General features: G+C 43.6%; 1 protein-coding gene across 1 annotated transcript in view; it reads left to right on the top strand.

The window, feature by feature from the left end:
* The window catches only part of lamb4 (laminin, beta 4), a 40,467-nt gene extending 18,990 nt beyond the window's left edge, over nucleotides 1-21,477 (top strand). Inside the window, exons 11-35 of the mRNA XM_085780531.1 lie at nucleotides 1,357-1,460; nucleotides 1,675-1,754; nucleotides 2,476-2,628; nucleotides 2,722-2,749; nucleotides 3,978-4,115; nucleotides 4,625-4,813; nucleotides 5,130-5,242; nucleotides 5,370-5,484; nucleotides 5,756-5,936; nucleotides 6,388-6,531; nucleotides 7,047-7,278; nucleotides 9,385-9,542; nucleotides 11,262-11,486; nucleotides 11,900-12,117; nucleotides 12,870-12,966; nucleotides 13,408-13,786; nucleotides 14,492-14,658; nucleotides 15,395-15,600; nucleotides 16,291-16,488; nucleotides 16,912-17,056; nucleotides 17,955-18,162; nucleotides 18,861-18,996; nucleotides 19,385-19,552; nucleotides 20,440-20,593; nucleotides 21,338-21,477. Coding sequence (XP_085636657.1) covers nucleotides 1,357-1,460; nucleotides 1,675-1,754; nucleotides 2,476-2,628; nucleotides 2,722-2,749; nucleotides 3,978-4,115; nucleotides 4,625-4,813; nucleotides 5,130-5,242; nucleotides 5,370-5,484; nucleotides 5,756-5,936; nucleotides 6,388-6,531; nucleotides 7,047-7,278; nucleotides 9,385-9,542; nucleotides 11,262-11,486; nucleotides 11,900-12,117; nucleotides 12,870-12,966; nucleotides 13,408-13,786; nucleotides 14,492-14,658; nucleotides 15,395-15,600; nucleotides 16,291-16,488; nucleotides 16,912-17,056; nucleotides 17,955-18,162; nucleotides 18,861-18,996; nucleotides 19,385-19,552; nucleotides 20,440-20,593; nucleotides 21,338-21,477 — 4,076 coding nt within the window. The remainder of the gene's footprint in view (nucleotides 1-1,356; nucleotides 1,461-1,674; nucleotides 1,755-2,475; nucleotides 2,629-2,721; nucleotides 2,750-3,977; nucleotides 4,116-4,624; nucleotides 4,814-5,129; nucleotides 5,243-5,369; nucleotides 5,485-5,755; nucleotides 5,937-6,387; nucleotides 6,532-7,046; nucleotides 7,279-9,384; nucleotides 9,543-11,261; nucleotides 11,487-11,899; nucleotides 12,118-12,869; nucleotides 12,967-13,407; nucleotides 13,787-14,491; nucleotides 14,659-15,394; nucleotides 15,601-16,290; nucleotides 16,489-16,911; nucleotides 17,057-17,954; nucleotides 18,163-18,860; nucleotides 18,997-19,384; nucleotides 19,553-20,439; nucleotides 20,594-21,337) is intronic.
* The last annotated feature ends 791 nt before the right edge of the window (nucleotides 21,478-22,268 follow it).

Here is a 22,268-nt window from a genome sequence, read left to right as displayed (position 1 = left end):
CTGCTGTTACCTAGCAACCAGCGGTGTAGTCTAGTGTTTTGTAGTGGGTAAACTGCTGTTACCTAGCAACCAGTGGTGTAGTCTAATGTGTTGTAGTGGGTAAACTGCTGTTACCTAGCAACCAGCGGTGTAGTCTAGTGTTTTGTAGTGGGTAAACTGCTGTTACCTAGCAACCAGCGGTGTAGTCTAGTGTTTTGTAGTGGGTAAACTGCTGTTACCTAGCAACCAGCGGTGTAGTCTAATGTGTTGTAGTGGGTAAACTGCTGTTACCTAGCAACCAGCGGTGTAGTCTAGTGTTTTGTAGTGGGTAAACTGCTGTTACCTAGCAACCAGCGGTGTAGTCTAATGTGTTGTAGTGGGTAAACTGCTGTTACCTAGCAACCAGCTGGTGTAGTCTAATGTGTTGTAGTGGGTAAACTGCTGTTACCTAGCAACCAGCGGTGTAGTCTAATGTGTTGTAGTGGGTAAACTGCTGTTACCTAGCAACCAGCGGTGTAGTCTAGTGTTTTGTAGTGGGTAAACTGCTGTTACCTAGCAACCAGCGGTGTAGTCTAGTGTTTTGTAGTGGGTAAACTGCTGTTACCTAGCAACCAGCGGTGTAGTCTAGTGTTTTGTAGTGGGTAAACTGCTGTTACCTAGCAACCAGCGGTGTAGTCTAGTGTTTTGTAGTGGGTAAACTGCTGTTACCTAGCAACCAGTGGTGTAGTCTAATGTGTTGTAGTGGGTAAACTGCTTTCTAGGTGGTAAACTGTTCATACTTGTATCACATAGACGCTGCTTCTCTAACTGTTTTATATCAAGGACCCAAAACTGACACAAACTAGACCACGGACCCCCATTGGACAAAACACCAGAAATACACAAACTATCAATGTACGTTTAAATTAGGCGTAGCTACATTTTTGAAAGATTATAGAGAAATTTCTGGAAAAAAAAAGTGGTAGGCTACAATTTCTCCAAAAAAAGTTGAAACATTTCTAGAAAACACTGGTAAAAATTCTCACCAAAAAATAAACAAAAAGTTTAAAAATTTTAGAAAAAAGTGGTACTTTTTTTTTCTTTTGAAAAATCTGGTAAAATTTCTCAGAAAAAGTGTTAAAGGGACAACGAGGAGTTTGTATTTGGTTATAAAAAAGTCTCACATTAATGTGGATGAATGCCTGCTAGAGCTCCAGAAAGAGGCAACAGAAAGGGGCAGTAGAAACGATATGAAGAAGATCACAGGTCAAAACCAATGATACATCTTGTTAGGGAAATAAACCCAGAGAAAAGTGCACAGCATGAGCCTTTAAAAGAACTTTTCTTCAATGATGCCTCATGTGTGTGTGTGTGTGTGTGTGTGTGTGTGTGTGTCAGCCTGCAGGTGTCACGCCGTGGGAAGCGTCGGGTCGTGTGATCAGCAGACAGGAAGTTGTGAGTGTGTCGGTCTGGCCAGCGGGCCGTTGTGCGACCGCTGTGTGGTGAGTTAGTGTGTTGTTGTGTTGTGTTGTGTTGTTGTGTTGTGTTGTGTTGTGTTGTTGTGTTGTGTGACCTCTACTGACCTCTGGTGGAGGAAACAAGAACAAGAAACTTAAAGTCACAGAGAAAAACCCACAGAAACTAAACTGTGTGTGTGTGTGTGTGTGTGTGTGTGTGTGTGTGTGTGTGTGTGTGTGTGTGTGTGTGTGTGTTCAGACAGGGTTCTGGGGTCTAGGAGACTCAGCGTCCAGATGTTCAGCCTGTGACTGTGACGAGGGCGGAGCTCACAGCAGCACGTATGTCTCTGGTTGCCATGGCAGCAGTCAGTTAAAACTACACACTGTGGCGTTCACCTGTGACCTTTGACCTCCAACACTTCAGTTATTGTTGCTACTAGGGTCAACGTTAGGTCATAATTTATGTTTTTATTTAATGTTTGTGTCACAGCAGAAGAATTCTATTCTATTCTATCAAACACATGAACTGATCGAGCTGATCAAAGCGGTCAAAGCGATTGTGGTATATTTTGATGACCACTCTGACACGTCTTCTTTGCAGATGGTAAAAAATGGTTTATTACAAAAAAAATACAGTGTCAAAAAGCCGAATCTTTGAGAAGTCTCCAGAGCCAAATATGAGACCTCTGGGTCTTAGCCAAAAGTCCTGACCTTATATAGTATGTTCTCTAAAACTCCACCTCTCTAAACAGAAGGAATGATTATTTAATCAATAAGAGTCAGCTGCCACACTGAGTGGTACAGTAGCTGACGTCATCAGCTACTTTGGACCTCCTTTTCAGACAATGGTAGTTTATGTACCTTGAACTGTTTATCTGTAACTGTCATGCAGTCAAGGCTCAGTAGTAGGTGTCCAGCATGTGTGATAACGTCCGCCCTCACAATTAACCCTCAGGGTAAATTACTTAACATATTAGGAGGTAGAAAATACACTACACGATGAAACCGATCAGTTAGTCGAGTCGCTGCAGAAACGTCTTCTGGTCTTCTGTCTCCTCAGCTGTTCTCCAGAAGACGGACGATGTCCCTGTCGACCCAACATGATTGGTCGGCGCTGCTCTGACCCCGCCCCCGGGTACTTCCTGCCTCATCTGGACTACTTCCTGTACGAGGCGGAGCTCGCCGCGCCGCTGCAACAACACAACAACACAACTACACAACAACACTACAACCCAACAACACAACACTACAAAACTACAACAGCCGCTCCGCTGGACCGAGACGAGGACGAGGACAGTTCTCCTCTCACCGAGACACCTTCATCTGCTTCTCTGGTGAGTTACAGTACAACAACACAATACTACAACACTACAATACAACACTACAACACTACAACACTACAACACTACAACACAACAACAGTACAACAACACAACAGTACTTCACTTCCCCGGTTTTAATCAGGTTTTTTAACCTGTTTTTTGATCAAATTGGGGGTAGCTATGGTGTTTACATGAACTTAGAGAAACCCTGTTATTCAGTTTCCCTGTATACATGATAAATACATGATAAATACAGTATCTCGGTTTCTGATTACTGCGTATAGCCTATGCGTGTTGTTTACAACAGGAAGCGCAACTACCAGGAAATATGTAGGTCAGAAAATTTACAAATTAAAAATGCTGCCATGTTATATAAGAAAATTTAATGCAGACTGATCGGTTCATTGTAAAACATGCATTTATTGATGTAAAAGTGGTGATTTCTGTACACCAATAGGCGACAGAGCCCCGAGGCAGCACTGCTCTGTCCAAATGAAACTAACTAACAATACACACAGGAAGCTTCACTTTACATTCAGACTAACTAATGCTACTGATACAGCTGTTAGATTTCATCACTGAGACCAACATTTATCTCCTAGAAATACTTTAACCAGCCGGTGGTAAACCTCTAAAAACCTGTGGGTAAGTTAATTAGCGATGGTTTTCTCCCCCGGGATGACGACGGAGGTTGGCCGGCCGAGCAGCTCTGCAGACCGGCTGCTGTCTCTGTGATGTCCCGGTCGCTGCAGAGCTTCACTTCTCTGAAAAACATCGGAGCAAACTTCTAAACAGCCGTCGTTTGGATCAACCGACCGCACACTGGGGACCTAAACAGCTACTTCCTCGCATGAAAACATATTAAAACTTAATAGTCTCCTCGTTGCTCCAGAAAAGCGTTCTCGTTGTCGCCGCCATTTTGTTACGTAACGTATCTATGGTAACGGTTACGTCAGCTGGCTGAGCAGCTTTCAGATATCGGGGTAACGTTACGGTGTTAACACGCTCCAGTATCCTGGTTTCTCTCTGAGTTCTCCATGAGCTTATCCCAATTTCTGGGATCGGGAATCAGGGTACTGAAGTACATGTAAACGCAGTCACTGTCTTTACATGCAGTATTCCTGTGTATTTCCAGTTGAAGCCAGTAGTATTACCACAGTGTGAGAAGTACTACAGGGAACGAGGCTTCGTATTGCAGTATTACTGTGTCTTTACATGCAGTATTCCTGTGTATTTCCAGTTGAAGCCAGTAGTATTACCACAGTGTGAGAAGTACTACAGGGAACGAGGCTTCGACTTCGACTTCTCTAACGGACGAATCGTTCTGGTTCGAAGGACTCGTCGGTCTGCCCGGCAACGGAGACGGAGACAGGGGCAGGTGAGACGAATGAGTGAATGAATGAATGAAGGAATGAAGGAATGAAGGAATTAATATTATTTATTTCGGTATAGGCTTATATAACTGAAAGGGTGTAGGTTGAAGCCAAAGCTTATATACCCCGACCCCTTTTACCTTAAAAAAAAAAAAAAAAAAATGATACGCATTAATACAAAAGGATCAGATCGCAGACATTTGAAAGTACTCTTACATTTCTGATCACAACAAAATAAAGAATTGTACACAGCGCATAACCCAAAATAGTACAAAATCATTTAACTTAATTTTCCATACTGTAACGAGAAATTATGTTGTTCTTCTAAAGTCTTTTAAAGCTGACTAGAGTACAGCAGAATTTAATATTTTCAGGACAATTATTCCAGATGTTAACCGCTCTAACAGAAAGACAGGGATTTTTTACAGTAGTTCGAGTCTTTGGTTTCTCAGATAATAGTGGTCTTGTTTTCTATGTGTTGAGCCAATCAGCTTGTTGTCTTTGCGTTGAGCAGCAGAGCAGCATTCCTCTGTTCCCGGGTCAGCCGCTGCAGCTCGTTCCCCGCCAGCGGACGCCCGGTCGGCCAATCAGCTGGACCGGCCTGGGATTGGTCAGAGCGCTGACGGGGGCGGGGCTTCGCTTCACCGTCGACAATCTGCCGTCGTCGATGGAATACCAGCTGCTGATTCGCTACGAGCCAGAGGTGAATTCATCCATTCACTTCCTCTTCTGCTGCTTCATAAAGTCTTAGTTGCTGTGTTTAACCCTTCCTCTCTAGACACCGTCTGATTGGTCGGTTTCAGTCGGCCGTGTTTAACCCTATAACCCTTCGTCTCTAGACGCCGTCTGATTGGTCGGCTTCAGTCGGCCGTGTTTAACCCTTAACCCTTTGTCTCTAGACGCCGTCTGATTGGTCGGCTTCAGTCGGCCGTGTTTAACCCTTAACCCTTCATCTCTAGACTCCGTCTGATTGGTCGGCTTCAGTCGGCCGTGTTTAACCCTTAACCCTTTGTCTCTAGACTCCGTCTGATTGGTCGGCTTCAGTCAGCATCATCACGCTGTCGCCGGGCGACGGCGGCTGCTCCCAGAACCCGACAGGAAGTTTCACCGTGGTTCTTTCTGGACGCTCCAGGTGAGACCATGTCTGTTTACTTCTGTCTTACATCTGTTTGTTGTTGTTGTTTTGTAACCAACTGTCTGTTTGTTTGTTTGTTTGTTTGTTTGTTTGCTTGTTTGTTTGTTTGTTTGTTTGCTTGTAGATCTCAGGTTCTGGACTCTGTTGTGTGTCTGAACGCAGGCGGTCGGTACTTTGTGGACATCGTCTTTAACAAACAGCCGGGACCCGATGGGTCTTCATACATCCTGGTCGACTCGGTGAGGAGAGGGTTAACTCTAACCCATATTAACCCTAACCTAACCTAACCTAACCCTAAGACTTCTTATTCTCACATGAAACTCGTTCTGACTCGTTTACTAAACTCCTCCCACTCACAGCAACAGTCCAGTCCAGATGGATGTGAGGGTCTAAGGTCAGAGGATGTTGTTATGATGGGATGTAAAGCCCTTTGAGACAAACTGGTGGTAAAAACGGGCTATACTAATAAAACTGCCTTGCCTTGTTGATGACTAACATCTGGTTCTGCAGATGGGTCTGATTCCCAGAATCGAGTCGGTCCAGAACTTCTGTTCCCAGAGCGACCTCGACTCGTTCCGTCACTTCCGCTGCGTGGGATTGGCCGCTGAGGTCGACTCGCCGGAGTCGCTGCCGGAGAACTGCGAGGAACTCATCAAGAGTCTGTCGGCAAAACTTCACAACGGAGCCGTCGGTGAGTTCAGCACATCGAGACTCAGACACAAAAAGACAAGTTGTGTGCAACAACTTATCCCGCTGCTTTTAAGCCTCTTGACATGAACAGACACCAGAAACATCACCATAGCAACTGGCATCTAGTCTCAATTAACTGTGTAAACCAACATTGATGTTAGTTTCTTGTTTTGTTTTTTTTATAATAGTTGTCAGTTGTCAAGTGCAAGTTTTTTTCCCTCTAGAATTAATGAATGGCATGATAACACTCCTAATGCACTTGTTTAATTGTATATTCTTTGTTTTTTGTTTTTTTTTAACTTTTATAACACAAGACAGATTTTAGTTTTATACATTCATTAGTGTCTGTTGTACCGAAACCGTACCGAACCGTGACTTGTGTGTACCGTCACACCCCTGAAGGTCACACGTCCTTCACAGGACTTCCTGTTTCAGAACGTTTCCTGTTTCAGTTTGCAGGTGCAACGTCGTCGGCGCTCTCGGGCCGTCGTGCAGTAAACTGGGCGGAGTCTGTGAATGTAAACCCAACGTGATTGGCCGTTGCTGTGACGCCTGTGCACCAATGACGTTTGGTTTTGGAGCCGACGGCTGCAAACGTAAGAAACTCACATTCACACAAGAAGAATATTTATCTATCTCTCTATTGTATGTAAAGATGGCCGACATGTCTTCACTTCCTCTCCACTGTCTGGCCATCGGGGGCGTTTACGTCTCGTTGTCACTCTGTGATGTCACACTGCAAAAACTCAAAATCTTACCAAGAATATTTGTCTTATTTCTAGTCAATATGTCATTTCTAGTCTCATTTTACTTAAAATAAGACTCATCACATTAAAAAGCACAAAAAACTTGCTTTCACTGGCAGATTTTTCTACTTATTTCAAGTGAAAATTAGTTTGAAACAAGTGAAAATGATCTAAAAACAAGTTCATTTTTAGGTGATGAGTCTTATTTTAAGTGGAACGAGATTAGTTTTGACTAGAAATGAGACATTTTGACAAGAAATAAGACAAATATTCTTGGAAAGATTTTGAGTTTTTGCAGTGCACCCTGTGATGTCACTGTGATGTCACTGTGATGTCACTGTGATGTCACTCTGACTCCTCCTCAGCCTGTGAGTGCGACGGCCGCGGCTCGGTGGCGGCGCTGTGCGACCAGGTCAGAGGTCAGTGTGCGTGCAGCCGCCACGTGACCGGGCGCCGCTGCGACCGCTGCCAGACGGGATTCTGGGAGTTTCCTCTCTGTCGAGCCTGTGACTGTAACGGACTCTCAGAGGCTTGTGACCAAAACACTGGAGAGTGTTTGAACTGTCGAGAGCACAGCACCGGACCGCACTGTGACAGGTACAACACACACACACACACACAGCACCGGACCACACTGTGACAGGTACAACACACACACACACACACACACACACACGCACACACACACACACACACACACACACACACACACACACACACACACACACACACACACACACACACACACTGTGACAGGTTTATACAACACACACACACAGCACCGGACCACACTGTAGCGGACCCTTGGTTCCATACAGGTGCAGAAGTTTATTGCCGTCAGTGTAGCACCGTGAAAACTATGAAATAGAGAAATATACAAAAAAAACACAAGAAGAAAAAGTTTAACACATTAAACACTTCACTTAGAATTTCCCAACACAGATTCAAAATGCACCAAACTTATCAGCATCCAAAAAACAAACAAAAAAAACTACATTTTATTAAACCATTACAATATCACTAAAACCTGATTAAGGAATTAAAATATAATGTGAGCGGCATCACCCAAAACAAGAAATAAAACAAGACATCAAAAATAAAGTAATAGCCCAAAATTGACATACCTTGTTCCACAAACCAAGGGAGCTAATGCAGGATGGAGGGTGCTGTCTCTAATGTCTTTCTCCTAATAACAATAAAACAAGACCAAACTATGAGGAGACCCGCACCAACACAAAGATTGTAAATAATTCTCCAAAGAAACTCACTCAAAGTGCCACGAACATGGTCGTAACAAAAGGCCAGCAGCACAAACAGCCAGACGAGAACAAAGGAAGGGAAGATGGAGATGCAGACAGCTGAGCACATAGACACACAGGAGCAGCTGAAGGTGACTAGAGGCCTGTACTGCGAAGGAGGCTCAACATGGCCAGGCTTTGTGTTCATCTTCCAGCTCAACAAAACCTCAAGTCCCGGCCGGGTTAACACGGTACTACGAAGCTGGTTATCAACTTGGTTTGTTAAGTCCGGCTCTCAGCTTTATGATCTGTGCGCGTTCACATCAAAGGGTGTTTGGCGTCATATGATTCAACTTCTGCACGAAATTGATCCACAACGGGCTGATTTCAGCCCAGAGGAGTGCAATTGTTTTAATGGAGAGAGTATGAGCGATATAAAAAAAAAAAGCACAATCGCAGCCTGAAGCAACAGTGTTGCTGCTAATACAACAAGAGAGGAGGTTGCCTTTTATTTCTGACAGGTCTGCGCTACTTTTAAATATGAAGCTTTATCCATTTAAACTAAATAAACTAGAGCAACATCAACTGTCATTTTAAATTGTGTTTTATATTGTTATATTTCACTGATCGCAATTATAACGCGAGTGTGTGTTTTATTGGAAGCGAGGCTGGATAGTGAGGTTTTTTTTTAGGTGCTGTAGCTACACGCAAATCTCATAAACAAAGACCTTTTTAAATGTGAAAACAGCGGATACTTATTCAAGATTTGCGTTTGGGCAACACTGAAATATAACAGGCGACACATCGGAATTAATTTATTCATGGCCACATTAAGTGAAATTATTAACTTTACAGATTATCCATCTGATTATCTGTCCTGCTGCGAGCGAACAACTTCTATCAGTCGTGACTAAGTGTATATAAAAGTAAAATATAGACTATAGCCTAATATATAATGAGAGGGTGAGGAGAACATCCGTAGGCGGAGACAACTCTCAGCGGAGACGCTCAGAGAGAAAGTCAACAGCAGCGAATCAAACGCTCCGTTCTGATCCAGCTCCACTGGACTTTCAAAGTAAAGGTGACGCAGCTGAAAATGAGTTAAATAGTGAAACAGCGGCGCTTTTATAGCCGGTTTTATGATTAAACTCTGAACATAACCTGGTCGGGACCAGGTTATGAGCTAAGCATCAGTTACCATGGTGATCTAGCCGGGTTAAAAGAGAGCCACCTTTGTAGTACAGGAGAGCCTGGCTTTAGACTCTACATACCTCGCTGACCCACTAAACTGGCTTCGCAGTAAGGTCTCCTCCCTTTTATACGCCGCTCACCGGCCACTAGATGGCAGTAGTTCACTGGTATTTACACACACACACACACACACACACACTGAATGTTCATCTTCTTTTATGGCCTTGTGACCTTATGACCTTGTTCTCATGAAGCTTTCATGGTGCTGATGCAGGTGTGTGGAGGGTTACCATGGTAACCCCGCCTCCAGACAGCCCTGTCAGCCGTGCTCGTGTCCAGACGTTCAGGGGAGCGGCCGGTTCTTCGCCACTTCCTGTCACAACGACCCACAATCCTCTGGTTTCACCTGCAGCTGCAGGACGGGCCACACAGGTACAAACCTCCGCTGACTTCCTGTTGTGGTATATTTAGATGTTGATGCTGATGAAAAGATGACCACTCTGACACGTCTTCTTTGTAAATGGTAAAGATAGATAGATAGATAGATAGATAGATAGATAGACAGACAGACAGACAGACAGACAGACAGACAGACAGACAGACAGACAGACAGACAGACAGACAGACAGATAGATAGATAGATAGACTTTATTGATCCCAAGCTGGGAAATGACAGTGCAGCAGCAGCATTACACAGACACACAGTGACGATAACAACATATAGTATAAGAATATAAAGAATAAGAATATAAAGAACAAACTATACATAATAAAATAGAAATAGCAAATAAAATAAAATGTGATGTACAAAAGTATATACAACAACAAATTGGCAGCAGTGACTTTAGTGCAAAGTAGAAAATGTGCAATGTGTGTTACTGTATGTAGAAAACTGAAGTGCATAGGGACTGTAAGTTGTAACCAGAGTTTTTCAGCTGTTATTATACAGTGTGATGGCATGTGGCAGGAAAGATTTTATTACAAAAAAGATGTAGTGTCAAAAAGCCGAATCCTCGAGAAGCCTCTGGAGCCAAATATGAGACCTCTCTCTCTTGGCCGAAGGTCCAAACCTTATATAAGTTTCTAAAACTCCACCTCTCTAAACAGAACAATGTAAGACAACAATACCTAACATCACCATCTTGACCAGTCAGTTACCTTTAGGCTAACGTAAACATACATGAAACAAACCAAATACAGGTATACAGGAGAAGTGACGTAACCTCTGGTATATACAGTTTAGCCTTCAGTCCGAACAAAGCCTTTGGTCATGTGATACCGGTCATTTACCTTCAGGCAAATAAAGAATTAACACAGCTGGAGATGAAAAACAATTCTAAAGATAAAAGTCAAGAATTTAAAGTGGATTATGTACTAAACACAAAAGTCCCTCAGGGTAAATTACTTAGCATATTAGGAGGTAGAAAATACACTATAGTGGCGCGGATTAGCTAAACAATCGTTCACTTTGTGATAAAAGCATGAAATTTGGTGGATGTGTTGGTGAATATGTTTCAAACAAATCTGGATATTGGGCCACCTCCAAAGCGCCCCATAGTGGCCGTGGCAGCCATTTCTTATGCGAATAAATGAATGATGAATATAAACTGCCCTTTTAATAATACCAGCTGGTGATGGATTAGCTCAATGAATCACAAGAATTGTTTATTTTGTGACAGAAGCACAACATTTGGTGGAAACATGGTTTTTAAGGACCCTTAAGATGTCTACTTAAGATTTTTGCTTGTTGCCCGGGTCAACTAATGTCCCATGGGGGTTTTTTCGGTGGCCATTTTGAATTTATGTCCGCACGAATGGCGAAAAGGCCAATTTTCATAACTCCTAAATCAGACATCATACAAAGACAAATGAACACACTTTTTCCAATAATTATGACACTATAATACATAGTTGGTATTATTAAAAGGGCAGTTTTTATTCATCATTCATTTATTCGCATAACAAATGGCTGCCACGGCCACTAGGGGGCGCTTTGGAGGTGGCCCAATATCCAGATCTGTCTGAAACATATTCACCAACACATGTTTTTATCACAAAGTGAACGATTGTTCAGCTAATCCGCCCCACTACTACACTGTCCAGGGTTCAGGTCAGGGGCCAGCGTCTGAGATGAATTATGGTCTGTTGCAGGCCCACGCTGTGACAGATGCAGCCCAGGTTTCTATGGCGACCTGACGGAGCTCGGCGCCGGCTGTGAGCCGTGTCCCTGCAACAACAACATCGACCCTGACGACCGCAACGCCTGCGACGTCCAGACGGGCGAATGTCTCCGCTGCCGCCACAACACGACGGGGCCGCGCTGCCAGAGCTGCAAACCTGGTTACTACGGCAACGCCCTGGCCCAAGACTGCAAAGGTACAGATACACGTTGTCAAGCAGCACAGTTACATACATAGTACATTTACATACATAGTACATACGACAGGCAAACAAGACAAACTCTGACAGGGACAGAAGTGATCCCAGTCGAGATCAGATGATGACATCAGATACATCACAGGTGTCAATCAACCAATTTGTTTATTTCGGGCATGTCAATTTACATCATCATCATCACACTTCATCTTCAATAATACAATACACATGGCCGACAGGGAAAGTGGGAGAAGCTTTTTGCTTTTTTACATTTTGACATAACATTATTTTACTTATGACAGGTGTCACACATAGTGGTGAATCACAACATGGTTGAATGTGTGTGTGTGTGTGTGTGTAAAGGCTCTTTGTTTCTATGAATGCATGAACTGACTACTTGGTGTTAACCTCAGAATGCTCGTGTGACCGACGCGGCACGGCGGTGACGCTGTGTCCTCTGGGAAGTCCGTGTTTCTGTGATGCGACGACGGGACAGTGTCCGTGCCGGAGCGGCGGCGCCGGCGTCCTCTGTGACGAGTGTGAGGACGGATACTGGAATCTGGACGGACCGTCGGGATGTCAGCCCTGCAGCTGCGACGCCGCGAACTCGCTGTCCAACGTCTGCAACAAGGCAAGACCCGAGTGTTTTAGTGATTGTTTTCAGTGTTTTCAGTGGATTCCTGTGAACACACACATTTCTTTTTATTCTTTTTTTAAGTATATTTTTTGGCGTTTTTGCCTTTATTTGATAGCACACAGTATAGATAGACGGGAAAGGGGGAGGCAGAGAGAGGGGGAATGACAGGGTCTGCCCGACACGGGATTCGAAACGGGGACGCCTGCGTTGAGGACTGTAGCCTCTACATGGGGCGGCCGCTTTAACCACTGTGCCACGCACCGCCCCATACACACATTTCTGAAATAAATGTTTACAAGAAAAGAAATTGAGAATGAAAAAGAAAAAGACCATTTAAGGTAAAGCTCCATAAGGACTTAATGCATTTCAGTTTTGGCACAATTGGTCACTTGTACTCAGGGATGTAGTGATTTGATTTAAGGGTAAAGGTCAAAGTTCAACGTTAGTGTGATTCTTAATATTTAACTCTGGATAAACACACCTTCATAATAACAGATTGTTATGGTGAGTTCAGGTGAACCTTGTTGTTTAGTGTTTCTACTCTGCTCGAAGCCTTTCTGTTCAGTCTGAATGTGTATTGACGTCTCAGAGACTGTGATAGTAACAGACGGTTGTGATGGTAACAGACGGTTGTGATGTGCTCAGGTATGTCTGCTTGTGTATGTGATTGTGGTGCGGTGGTCAGCTGCTGTAGAAACAGAATTGCCCTATGGGATAAATAAAGTAAACTCAACTCAACTCAACAGCTGACGGGACAGTGTCCTTGTCGTCCGGAGTTCGGAGGGAAACAATGTGACGAATGTGGAGAAAACCACTTTGGGAATCCAGACCTGCAGTGCATCTGTGAGCAACACAACACACACACTTTGATTTTATGACGTGGGTCTTGGTCAGATCAGTCTGACGCCAGGAATACACTGGGAACGGCCGCGACGCGATACGTAAGCGGGGCGGAGCGGAGTTTTTTAGCTGCTACACCAGGCACGGACGCAACGCGACACGTTGCCTCTGGTACTTGAGACATTTATTTTAATCACTTTTAAACGATATATATTTGTTTTATACACAGTTCTCTGTAGTTTTCTATCTGTTGGAGGGCCGCGTAGCCACGCCACCAGGAAATAAAATAGACCCGGCGCGAAAAAGAAGAGAAACGCCGTGCGACGGCCGCTGGCTCACATGGCCGGTGGAGGAGCTACGACATACGTTTCGCATCGCGGCCGTTCCCAGTGTATTTCAGCCGTCAGAAGAAGACACACGCTGGTTGTTGTTTCTGTTCCTCAGCGTGTGACTGTAACGTGGAGGGCACCGAGCCGCCGTCGTGCGACCCCGAGACCGGCGAGTGTCTCTGTAGAACCGGCGTCACCGGGATCTTCTGTGACGAATGCGCTCCGGGCTTCAGCGCCGAGTTCCCGGCCTGCGAGGAATGCCACGCCTGCACCGCGCTCTGGGCCCGGAACGTCACGGACGTCCAGCGAGCCACGCAGAGGATGAGGACCTTCATCCCTCGCCACGGCGACGGCGACGACACGCGCCCCGGAGACAGTCGCCACCGGCAACAGATGCTGGAGATGCACGAGAAGCTGGACAACATCACCATGAGCCTGTTGGGACCGACTGCACCGACGCTGGAGAAGGTGGAGAAACTCTGGGCGAAGATCAAGTAAGTTCACCTCAAGACGTCACAGAATGATGTTCCTTAGCAACAGGAATATTGTTGACTGTGAGCTGTTAAAGGGATATTTCACCCGGCGTAGCAGTGCATGTCCATATGATGGTTGCAAAAAGACACACCAAAAAACATCCAAATACCTCCATGCTGCTCGTATTGAAGCGACATGAGAAATTATCCCAAAAAATATTAAATAAGTCTATATTTCAAGCTTGTTTTGTAGTGGAAGCTTCTCGAAGCTCCTCTTTTCGGGGCTTCAATACCAGAGGGACATTACATACGAGCAGCATGGAGGTATCTGGATGTTTTTTGGTGTGTCTTTTTGTTACGAAGACAGTTGGTATCCATTTGCAACCGTCATATGGACATGCACTGCTACGCCGAGACCCCCTGTAACTCAGAGAAGCCACGGAGGACTCTGAAACTTCTCCCAGCCCTTAGTCCACATGGGGGGGAGGAGATAATGAGAATAATGAAATTTCAATTTTAGTTGAACTATCCCTTTAATAAATTTAAAACAGCAAAAGCACAACCAGGTAGGATAGTGGGTCCAGGTGGGCGGAACTTGGTGATTGCTTGTTGTGACCTCACAAAGTTACAGAAGTTCGTAGATCTACCTTTACACCAAGTGTTTCACTCGGTAAAGAAATGAAACATCTTGAAACATCTTGAAACATCTGACATCTCATCTCACAGGAAGTCGAAAGACGCCATCGACCCAAACACGATCCTGATCGACCCGTCTCCACTCCTCAACACTGAGATCGACAACATTCAACTGGAGTTCAAGAAGCTACTGAACAAACTGAAGAACAAAGTCATCGAGGATCCAGATGATGAAGATGGTGGTGAAGACCTGGAAGGTAAAGAATATAAACACACCCACCAACATCTACACTGCAAAAACTCAAAATCTTACCAAGAATATTTGTCGTATTTCTTGTCAAAATGTCTCATTTCTAGTCTAAACTAATCTCTTTTCACTTAAAATAAGACTCATCACCTAAAAATGAACTTGTTTTTAGATCATTTTCACTTGTTTCAAACTAATTTTCACTTGAAATAAGTAGAAAAATCTGCCAGTGAAAGTAAGTTTTTTGTGTTTGTAATAAGAAAGAAAAACTTGCTCCACTATCAGATTTTTCTACTTATTTCAAGTGAAAATCTGCTTGAAAGAAGTAAAAAGTGTCTAAAAACAAGCTGCTTTTCATGTGATTTTTGTTTTGACTAGAAATGACATTTTGACTAGAAATAAGACAAATATTCTTGGTAAGATTTTGAGTTTTTGCACTGTAAGAAGCTGGAAGGTCGTCTGACTGCTGCTCTTCTCGTTAGTTTGTGCTGCTCGCCAACGGCACCAACATTTCTGCTGTTTCTCTATGTTGGTCTGTTGGCCTATTAGAATCTGTTAGCCTGTTAGCCTGTTAGCCTATCGATACGTAAGCCTGTTGGTCAGAAGTACCAAGGTCATTTTATAAGTCTTGAGCATCTGGATTTATCTCCGATGCTCCTGGTTGAACAGAAATGGGGAGGTTTCTAAGGTCTGAACCAGACGTTGGTGCTGCTGTTTCACCTTGTCTCTTATCTGGTCCGTCTCAGAGCTGCAGGATGAGATCCAGAAGCTGCACAGAGACTTCATGCTGGATGAGAAGAAGGTAAAAACCGCCGGTAAAGGTCTGGAGGACTCCATGGACACCCGACAGCAAATCAAACACAAACTGAGCACATGCGGCAAAGGAAAGGGAGACGTGACGCCGCTGGAGAAGAAGCTCAAAGAACTCAGCGTGGTCCAACTCAACCGACAGGTGAGTGTCACCTGGATAGTGGGGGGGTCGGTTTCCCCTGAGCCTGAGCTGTCTCACATCAAACCATTACACTTCCAGTTATTGGTTGATATTGAATCCAGACTTATCATGTGATCTCTGAACCTCTGCCTTATTGTTCTACATATCTTATATTGACTTCACGTCGGGCCAAACAACGCCCCTTAGACTGGTATAATACCACGGACTGGAGTGATATATTGGTTTTATAAAACGGTTACCAATAATGACAATATGAAAGAGGACATGTAGTTTTCTTCAAGCAGAATAAAAAGCTGTTCCCAGCTGTCCAGACGTTAGCTCCTAGTAGCTCTGTCACTGCTCAGTCCCCTCTACCATTGTTAACCCTCTGGAGGTCAAAGTTCACCTTCAACATGTCAATTACACTACTTTACTACATTTTTAACATCCTAAAAACATCGACTGTCTGTTGCTACGGACTGCAACAGTCCGTTGTCATGGATACATGACAACAACTTCCATTCATACCAGTCATACGTGCCTGAGGCGGAGTGATAGCCTACGCTGTGATAAGGCTTTAGAATAGTAGCTGTGGTAACTGCTCATTATACCACAGTTAACAACCAATCAGATCGCTGGATTTCACCTTTACATTTTATAATAGTGATATAACATGTGAGAGCCGTGTTCGGATGTTGTGTTGTGTTGCAGGTCTGTGGTGAACCGGGTCTAGACGACTGCTCTGGATGCGGTGGAGCGCTGTGTGTTCTGGATCAGGGAACCAGGAAGTGTGGAGGTCCGTCCTGTGATGGAGCAGTTCCCTCCAGTCAGGAAGCTGCAGGAACAGCTGAGAAGACCAGAGAGCAGCTGGCCACGTTCCCATCCAGACTGGAGGAGTCCGTCAACAAGGCAGGTTCACACTGACTGGTTAGTTAGTTAGTTAGTTAGTTAGTTAGTTAGTTATAGTGAGGAAGACCAGAGAGCAGCTGGCCACGTTCCCATCCAGACTGGAGGAGTCCATGAACAAGGCAGGTTCACACTGACTGGTTAGTTAGTTAGTTAGTTAGTTAGTTAGTTAGTTATAGTGAGGAAGACCAGAGAGCAGCTGGCCACGTTCCCATCCAGGCTGGAGGAGTCCACCAACAAGGCAGGTTCACACCGGACCGGTTGGTACCGGTTCTGTTGGTACAGATGAACTTCCCGGGGATCAAGGGGAATCAGAACGTGATTTGTATTTCTGTGTGATTCCACTGATGTAGTTAGTAGTTAGTTAGTTTAGTAGGAACTAAAACGCTGACACATTTTAATGTTGTTGTGTTTATTCTGCATCAGATCAACTCTGCCAAACAAGCGGCTCAGGAAACCAAAGACCAGGCCAAAGACCTGCAGGACCGGATCAACGGCAACATGGCCGCCTTCGAGAGGGAGAAGAACAGAACCAGAGAGCTCATCAAGCAGGTCAAAGACTATCTGATAGGTTAGTAGAGAAACTTTATACTTTATACAGACCATAATACCTGATAGGTGAGAAACTCTGGTCCTTTATACTTTATACACCTTTATACAGACCATTTACCTGATAGGTGAGTAGAGAGGTGGTTTCACTTTTTAGTGTTTTCAAGCCCCAAAAACGCCGTCGTCGTCTAAACTAAAGGCACATCCCATGAAGTATTTTGCCGTTTTCTTTTTTTTTTTATTAACGTTTTTTATTGATTCCACATATCAATATTTAACATTTCACATATAGAATTTTCCAACAGTATACAACAACTTCTCCGCCAGGGAGCAGAGACATATAAACATACATTCTCACAGAAAGTTACCGTAGAGTAAATCTGAAGAAATAAAAGAAACACTTTTTCACTCCTGTCCTTATTTTCACATCTCTCTTCCATCGTCCCTTTTCTCCTGTTAGAGGGTAAACAATATAATAAACATATGAACAATATTTTATTTTTATTTTATTTTATTTTTATTTGTTTGTATTGTTGTTGTATAATGTTTATGCAATGCTAAAGAAAAACAATAAAAAGAAAGTGTCAAAAAAACATATGAACAATGAACAAAGTTGTAGCCTGAACCAAGGGGATCAGTAATCTACCATACACATTGTCCTTACTGCACAAAGTCTGTTCTCAGTGGAGACACAACATTAACCCAGTTTTCCCAGTAGTCTCTGTTTTTAGTCTTGTTGAGAAAGTCAGCTTCTCCATTCTATAAATATTGAGCGTTACCTCGACCCAATCCTCCATTTTTGGTGCTATTTTGCCGTTTTCATCCGCGAGCGTTGCCATGGAAACAGGGCCTTAGATGAAGTAAAGACTCGACTCTGGAGAGTTTCAGCATCAACATTTGAATCTGTTTCTTCCTGACAGATGAGATGGTTCCTCCAGAAGACATAGAGAAGATGTCCCGAGCCGTGCTGAGCATCCGGCTGCCTCAGTCTCCTGAGCAGATCCAGACCATGATCGACGAGATCAATAACCTGCTGTCCAACGCCACGCGTTTCCATGACGACCTGAAGAACCTGGAGGAGCAGACCGAGGTCTCGGAGCGGCTGCTGCAGGAAGCTGAGGACCTCAAGTCAGTCAGATAAAGACTAACCAACTAACTAACTAACTAACTAACTCACTATTGAACTAACTAACGAACGAACGAACGAACGAACGAACGAACTAACGAACTAACTAACTAACTAACTAACTAACTAACTAACTAACTCACTCACTCACTCACTAACTAACTAACTAACTAACTAACTCACTAACTAACTCACTCACTCACTCACTATTGAACTAACTAACTAACACTAAACCTGAATCAAACCATGGTGGCCGTAGTGCTGCTCTGCATGTTGACATGTCTGTTTGGTAACACTTTACTGTAATAGGTATTCATCAGATTGACATGAAACTGTCATAACCATCAATGAATACTTCTGACAGCTGTGGTTAAGTGTCATTCGGTAAGTTATGTCACTTTTGATGCAAAGTTGACATTGTTTGAGATGTTTTTGTTATGAGAACTTGACATAAAGACAATTTAAACTGTCATAGCAGACCTAATGGACAAACTTTAAAAAATGATGTCAAGTTGTCAGAACAAAAACATCTCAAACAATGTCAACTTTGCATCAAAAGTGACATAACTTACCGAATGACACTTAACCACAGCTGTCAGAAGTATTCATTGATGTTTATGACAGCTGTTATGTCATGGTTATGACAGTGTTATGTGAATACCTATTACAGTAAAGTGTTGACATGTTGTTTGTGTTGTAGGCGGCGGACGAAGGACATCGACGTGTCTGAGATCAGCAGAGACATTTACGAAGCAGAGCGACTTCAGGACAAAGCCAACAACGACCTGGAAGCTGCAAGTCAGGACGGAGACTCGAGCAAAGAGAAAATCCTCCAAGTAAATAAACGTCTTCACATGTCTCAGTCAGTTCAGTCAGAGACCAGTACAGACCAGTACCGACCAGTACAGACCAGCACAGACCACTACAGACCATTACAGACCATTGGAGACCATTACAGACCATTGGAGACCATTACAGACCATTGGAGACCATTACAGACCATTACAGACCATTACAGACCATTACAGACCATTGGAGACCATTACAGACCATTGGAGACCATTACAGACCATTGGAGACCATTACAGACCATTACAGACCATTACAGACCATTGGAGACCATTACAGACCATTACAGACCATTACAGACCATTGGAGACCATTACAGACCATTGGAGACCATTACACTCAGCTCAGCTCAGCTCTGTCGTCCTCATGTTCCAGATCAGAGAGAAACTGGACGACGTGGAGACGAAGCTGCAGAGTCCTCGAGCCGAAGACCTGAAGAACCAGGTTGAAGCTCTGAAGAACAAGAGTGAAGCGAACCGAGTGATGGCCCGAGACGCCCGGGAAGCAGCGCAGTCGGCGCTCAACGCTACGGACATGGGAACGGTGAGACGACTCACATCACAACTACTGACACAAGTTGCGTTTCCATCCACCTTTTTTTATTCGCATTTTCAAAAATTGCAATTAATACTTGGATGGAAACGCCAGAAATTTGAAAAAAGGCAGTAAATGAACATAAAAGTTTTTACGCTTTGGGGGGATGGATGTCAGCGTATCGATTAAATGAAAATGCGACTTATTGTGATGGAAACAGATGATGTGAATTGAGGCAGAGTTTGTGGTGAAGCTGCTGGACTTCACCCAGCGACGCCCCGGTCTCCCAGCTCTCCTCTCTGCAGCGCAACACAAACGCTCCGTAACCAGTAATATTTTGTTCATGACGGTTCAGACGACACAAACACACGTCATAACATCGTTATGTAACGTTTTCCACCGCTCCATTTATTGATGTTTCACCGGCTTCGTTGTCAACAGATGCACATGGAGGAGAGGAGCTTAACCACAACAGACTGTCACAGTTCTACTGTCTTTCTGTGGAAACATCTCATGTTACAACATGAAAACCTGACGCTTAGATTCAAGTGCAGCCTATATGTACAGTATTTCCTTTTACTGTAAAATGTAGCTGGTGCGGCTTATACAGGTGCGTCTATAGTCCGGAAAGTACGTAAATTGTCCATGATGTTGAGTGTCAGCTGAGTGTCAGCTGTTGTCATGGATACATTCACATTCTCTTTTGACGTAATCTCACGGCGCACTCCTCCTAATCGCAAAACACTAACGAATGGAAACGGGCATAAATTCGCATTTGCTTTTTGCACATTTTCACAAAATCTGCTCTTAAATCCGATACATCTGGATGGAAACCCAGTTAGAGACACCGATCAAACACACAGACGGAGAATCACAAAGGTTTGTTTCTCTAACAGGAGCTGAACGAGGTGATGAGGCTGTTTGAGGAGTTGAAGCAGAACCAGTCGAGTCAGACGCAGCAGAGCGAAGCTGAAGACAAACTGAGACGCATCGTGAAGGAGGCAGAGGAGACGAAGAGACGAGTGGAGGACAAACTCAAGAAGATCCAAGGTCAGAGCCAAGGACACGCTCCCATCTCAATCTTTACTTTACTTTACTTTATGTGTTTATTTGAGTGGGACAGTGACATCAATGAACATATAAAAACATGTCAATGTGCCAGATTATAGCAGCAGCTGCTCATTTCCATCCAGAGTCCCAGAACATAAAAACAGTCCAGTGACAGGAGAACACAGTTATATACGCGACATGACAAAGCAGACAACAAGATAACAAACAGGTCAGATAATCAGACCAGTAGTGGAATCTAAACAGTCTAAGAGATAAAGTGACAGGTGCAAAAGTGCAGCAGTGCATCATGGGTACCAAGTTGTGTTGCACGGTGCCCTAAAGTGCACATCAGTTTAAAGTGCCAGGTGTATTGCATCAGATATTACCACATACCACATATTATAGCAACTAAATATTCTATCATCCATATTCACGTTTTTGTTGCCGGTCTCACTCAAACACTGCAGGTTTTACACAGCCGCATCCTGACTGATTATTACTGCACACGAACCATAAACATTCACACATAGTAACTATAACTCCATTATTTCAGACAAACTGGCCACAAACATTCACACATAATATCTACAATACTAGACCTTCTGAAGCTGTTGGGTTTGGTCTGTTGGCTGTGTTGGAACTCATCTTGGTTGTGTGTGTGTGTGTGTGTGTGTGTGTGTGTGTGTGTATCTCTGTGTGTGTGTATGTGTGTGTGTGTATCTCTGTGTGTGTGTGTGTGTGTAGAGGTGCAGCAGAGGATTCAGCTTCTCATCCAGAGGAACGAGGAGAAATCAGCCGAAGTCTCTGAGTTGTTGGAAACCGTCGATTCACTAAGAAAAGAAATCTCCAGACGAGCTGAAGGATACGCGCTCTGTACTTCATAACTACTGCATAGTACTTCACAGTACTGCAGAGTACTGCAGAGTAGAGTACTATATACTGATACTGCAGTACATCTGACTTTAGTCTGTTCTTTACAAACTGTGTCTAATGTCAAACCTGATTAAAAACTATTTCTGAATCAAATGTTGAGTTTGTTCTGAAGTTCATGATCATCATTGTACTACTACTACTACTACTACTACTACTAATAATAATAATAATAATAATAATAATAGAGAATACATTGCAGCTGCTGATCTTATTGATCTAAACTGACGGTTGTTTTCTCTACAACACGTGGCTTCATTTCATCCATCACATGAAGAAACAGTTCAGAGTCTAAATGAGTCTAGAGCAGGGGTACTCAAATACATTTGTCGAAGGGCCAGAAATTTTCTTAACAGACACCTTGGGGGCCGCACATTCAAATAGGCCTAGATTGAAATTAAATTCACCTTTTTCGTCTAATAATTTATTTTTATTTTACTTGTAAGCACATAATTTTTATTTATACACTTCATGGTGTTTTGTATGATATAAAATGAAAAATCTTGACATTATCATATCATCATTTACATATCATGCTGGAGCTTTACACTGCTGACTTGTATCCTCAGACATGCCCTGTGATTTTCAGCTTAAATATGACCTGACCATCACAGGACATGTCTGACTCTGTTCTGAGGATACAAGTCATTGGTCCTGAAATGTGTGTTTCTCTTCTATAACACACATTCTACATCTCGGAGGCGACGTCTTTCCACACACGGGCTTCCTTCACCTTTCAAACGAG

This window comes from Trachurus japonicus, chromosome 6 (genome assembly GCF_045865225.1).
Source record: "Trachurus japonicus isolate A0001 chromosome 6, Traja_1.0".
Classification (NCBI taxonomy): Eukaryota; Metazoa; Chordata; class Actinopteri; order Carangiformes; family Carangidae; genus Trachurus; species Trachurus japonicus.
Note: the sequence above shows the minus strand (reverse complement) of the source record. Positions and strands in the feature narration are given on the sequence as shown.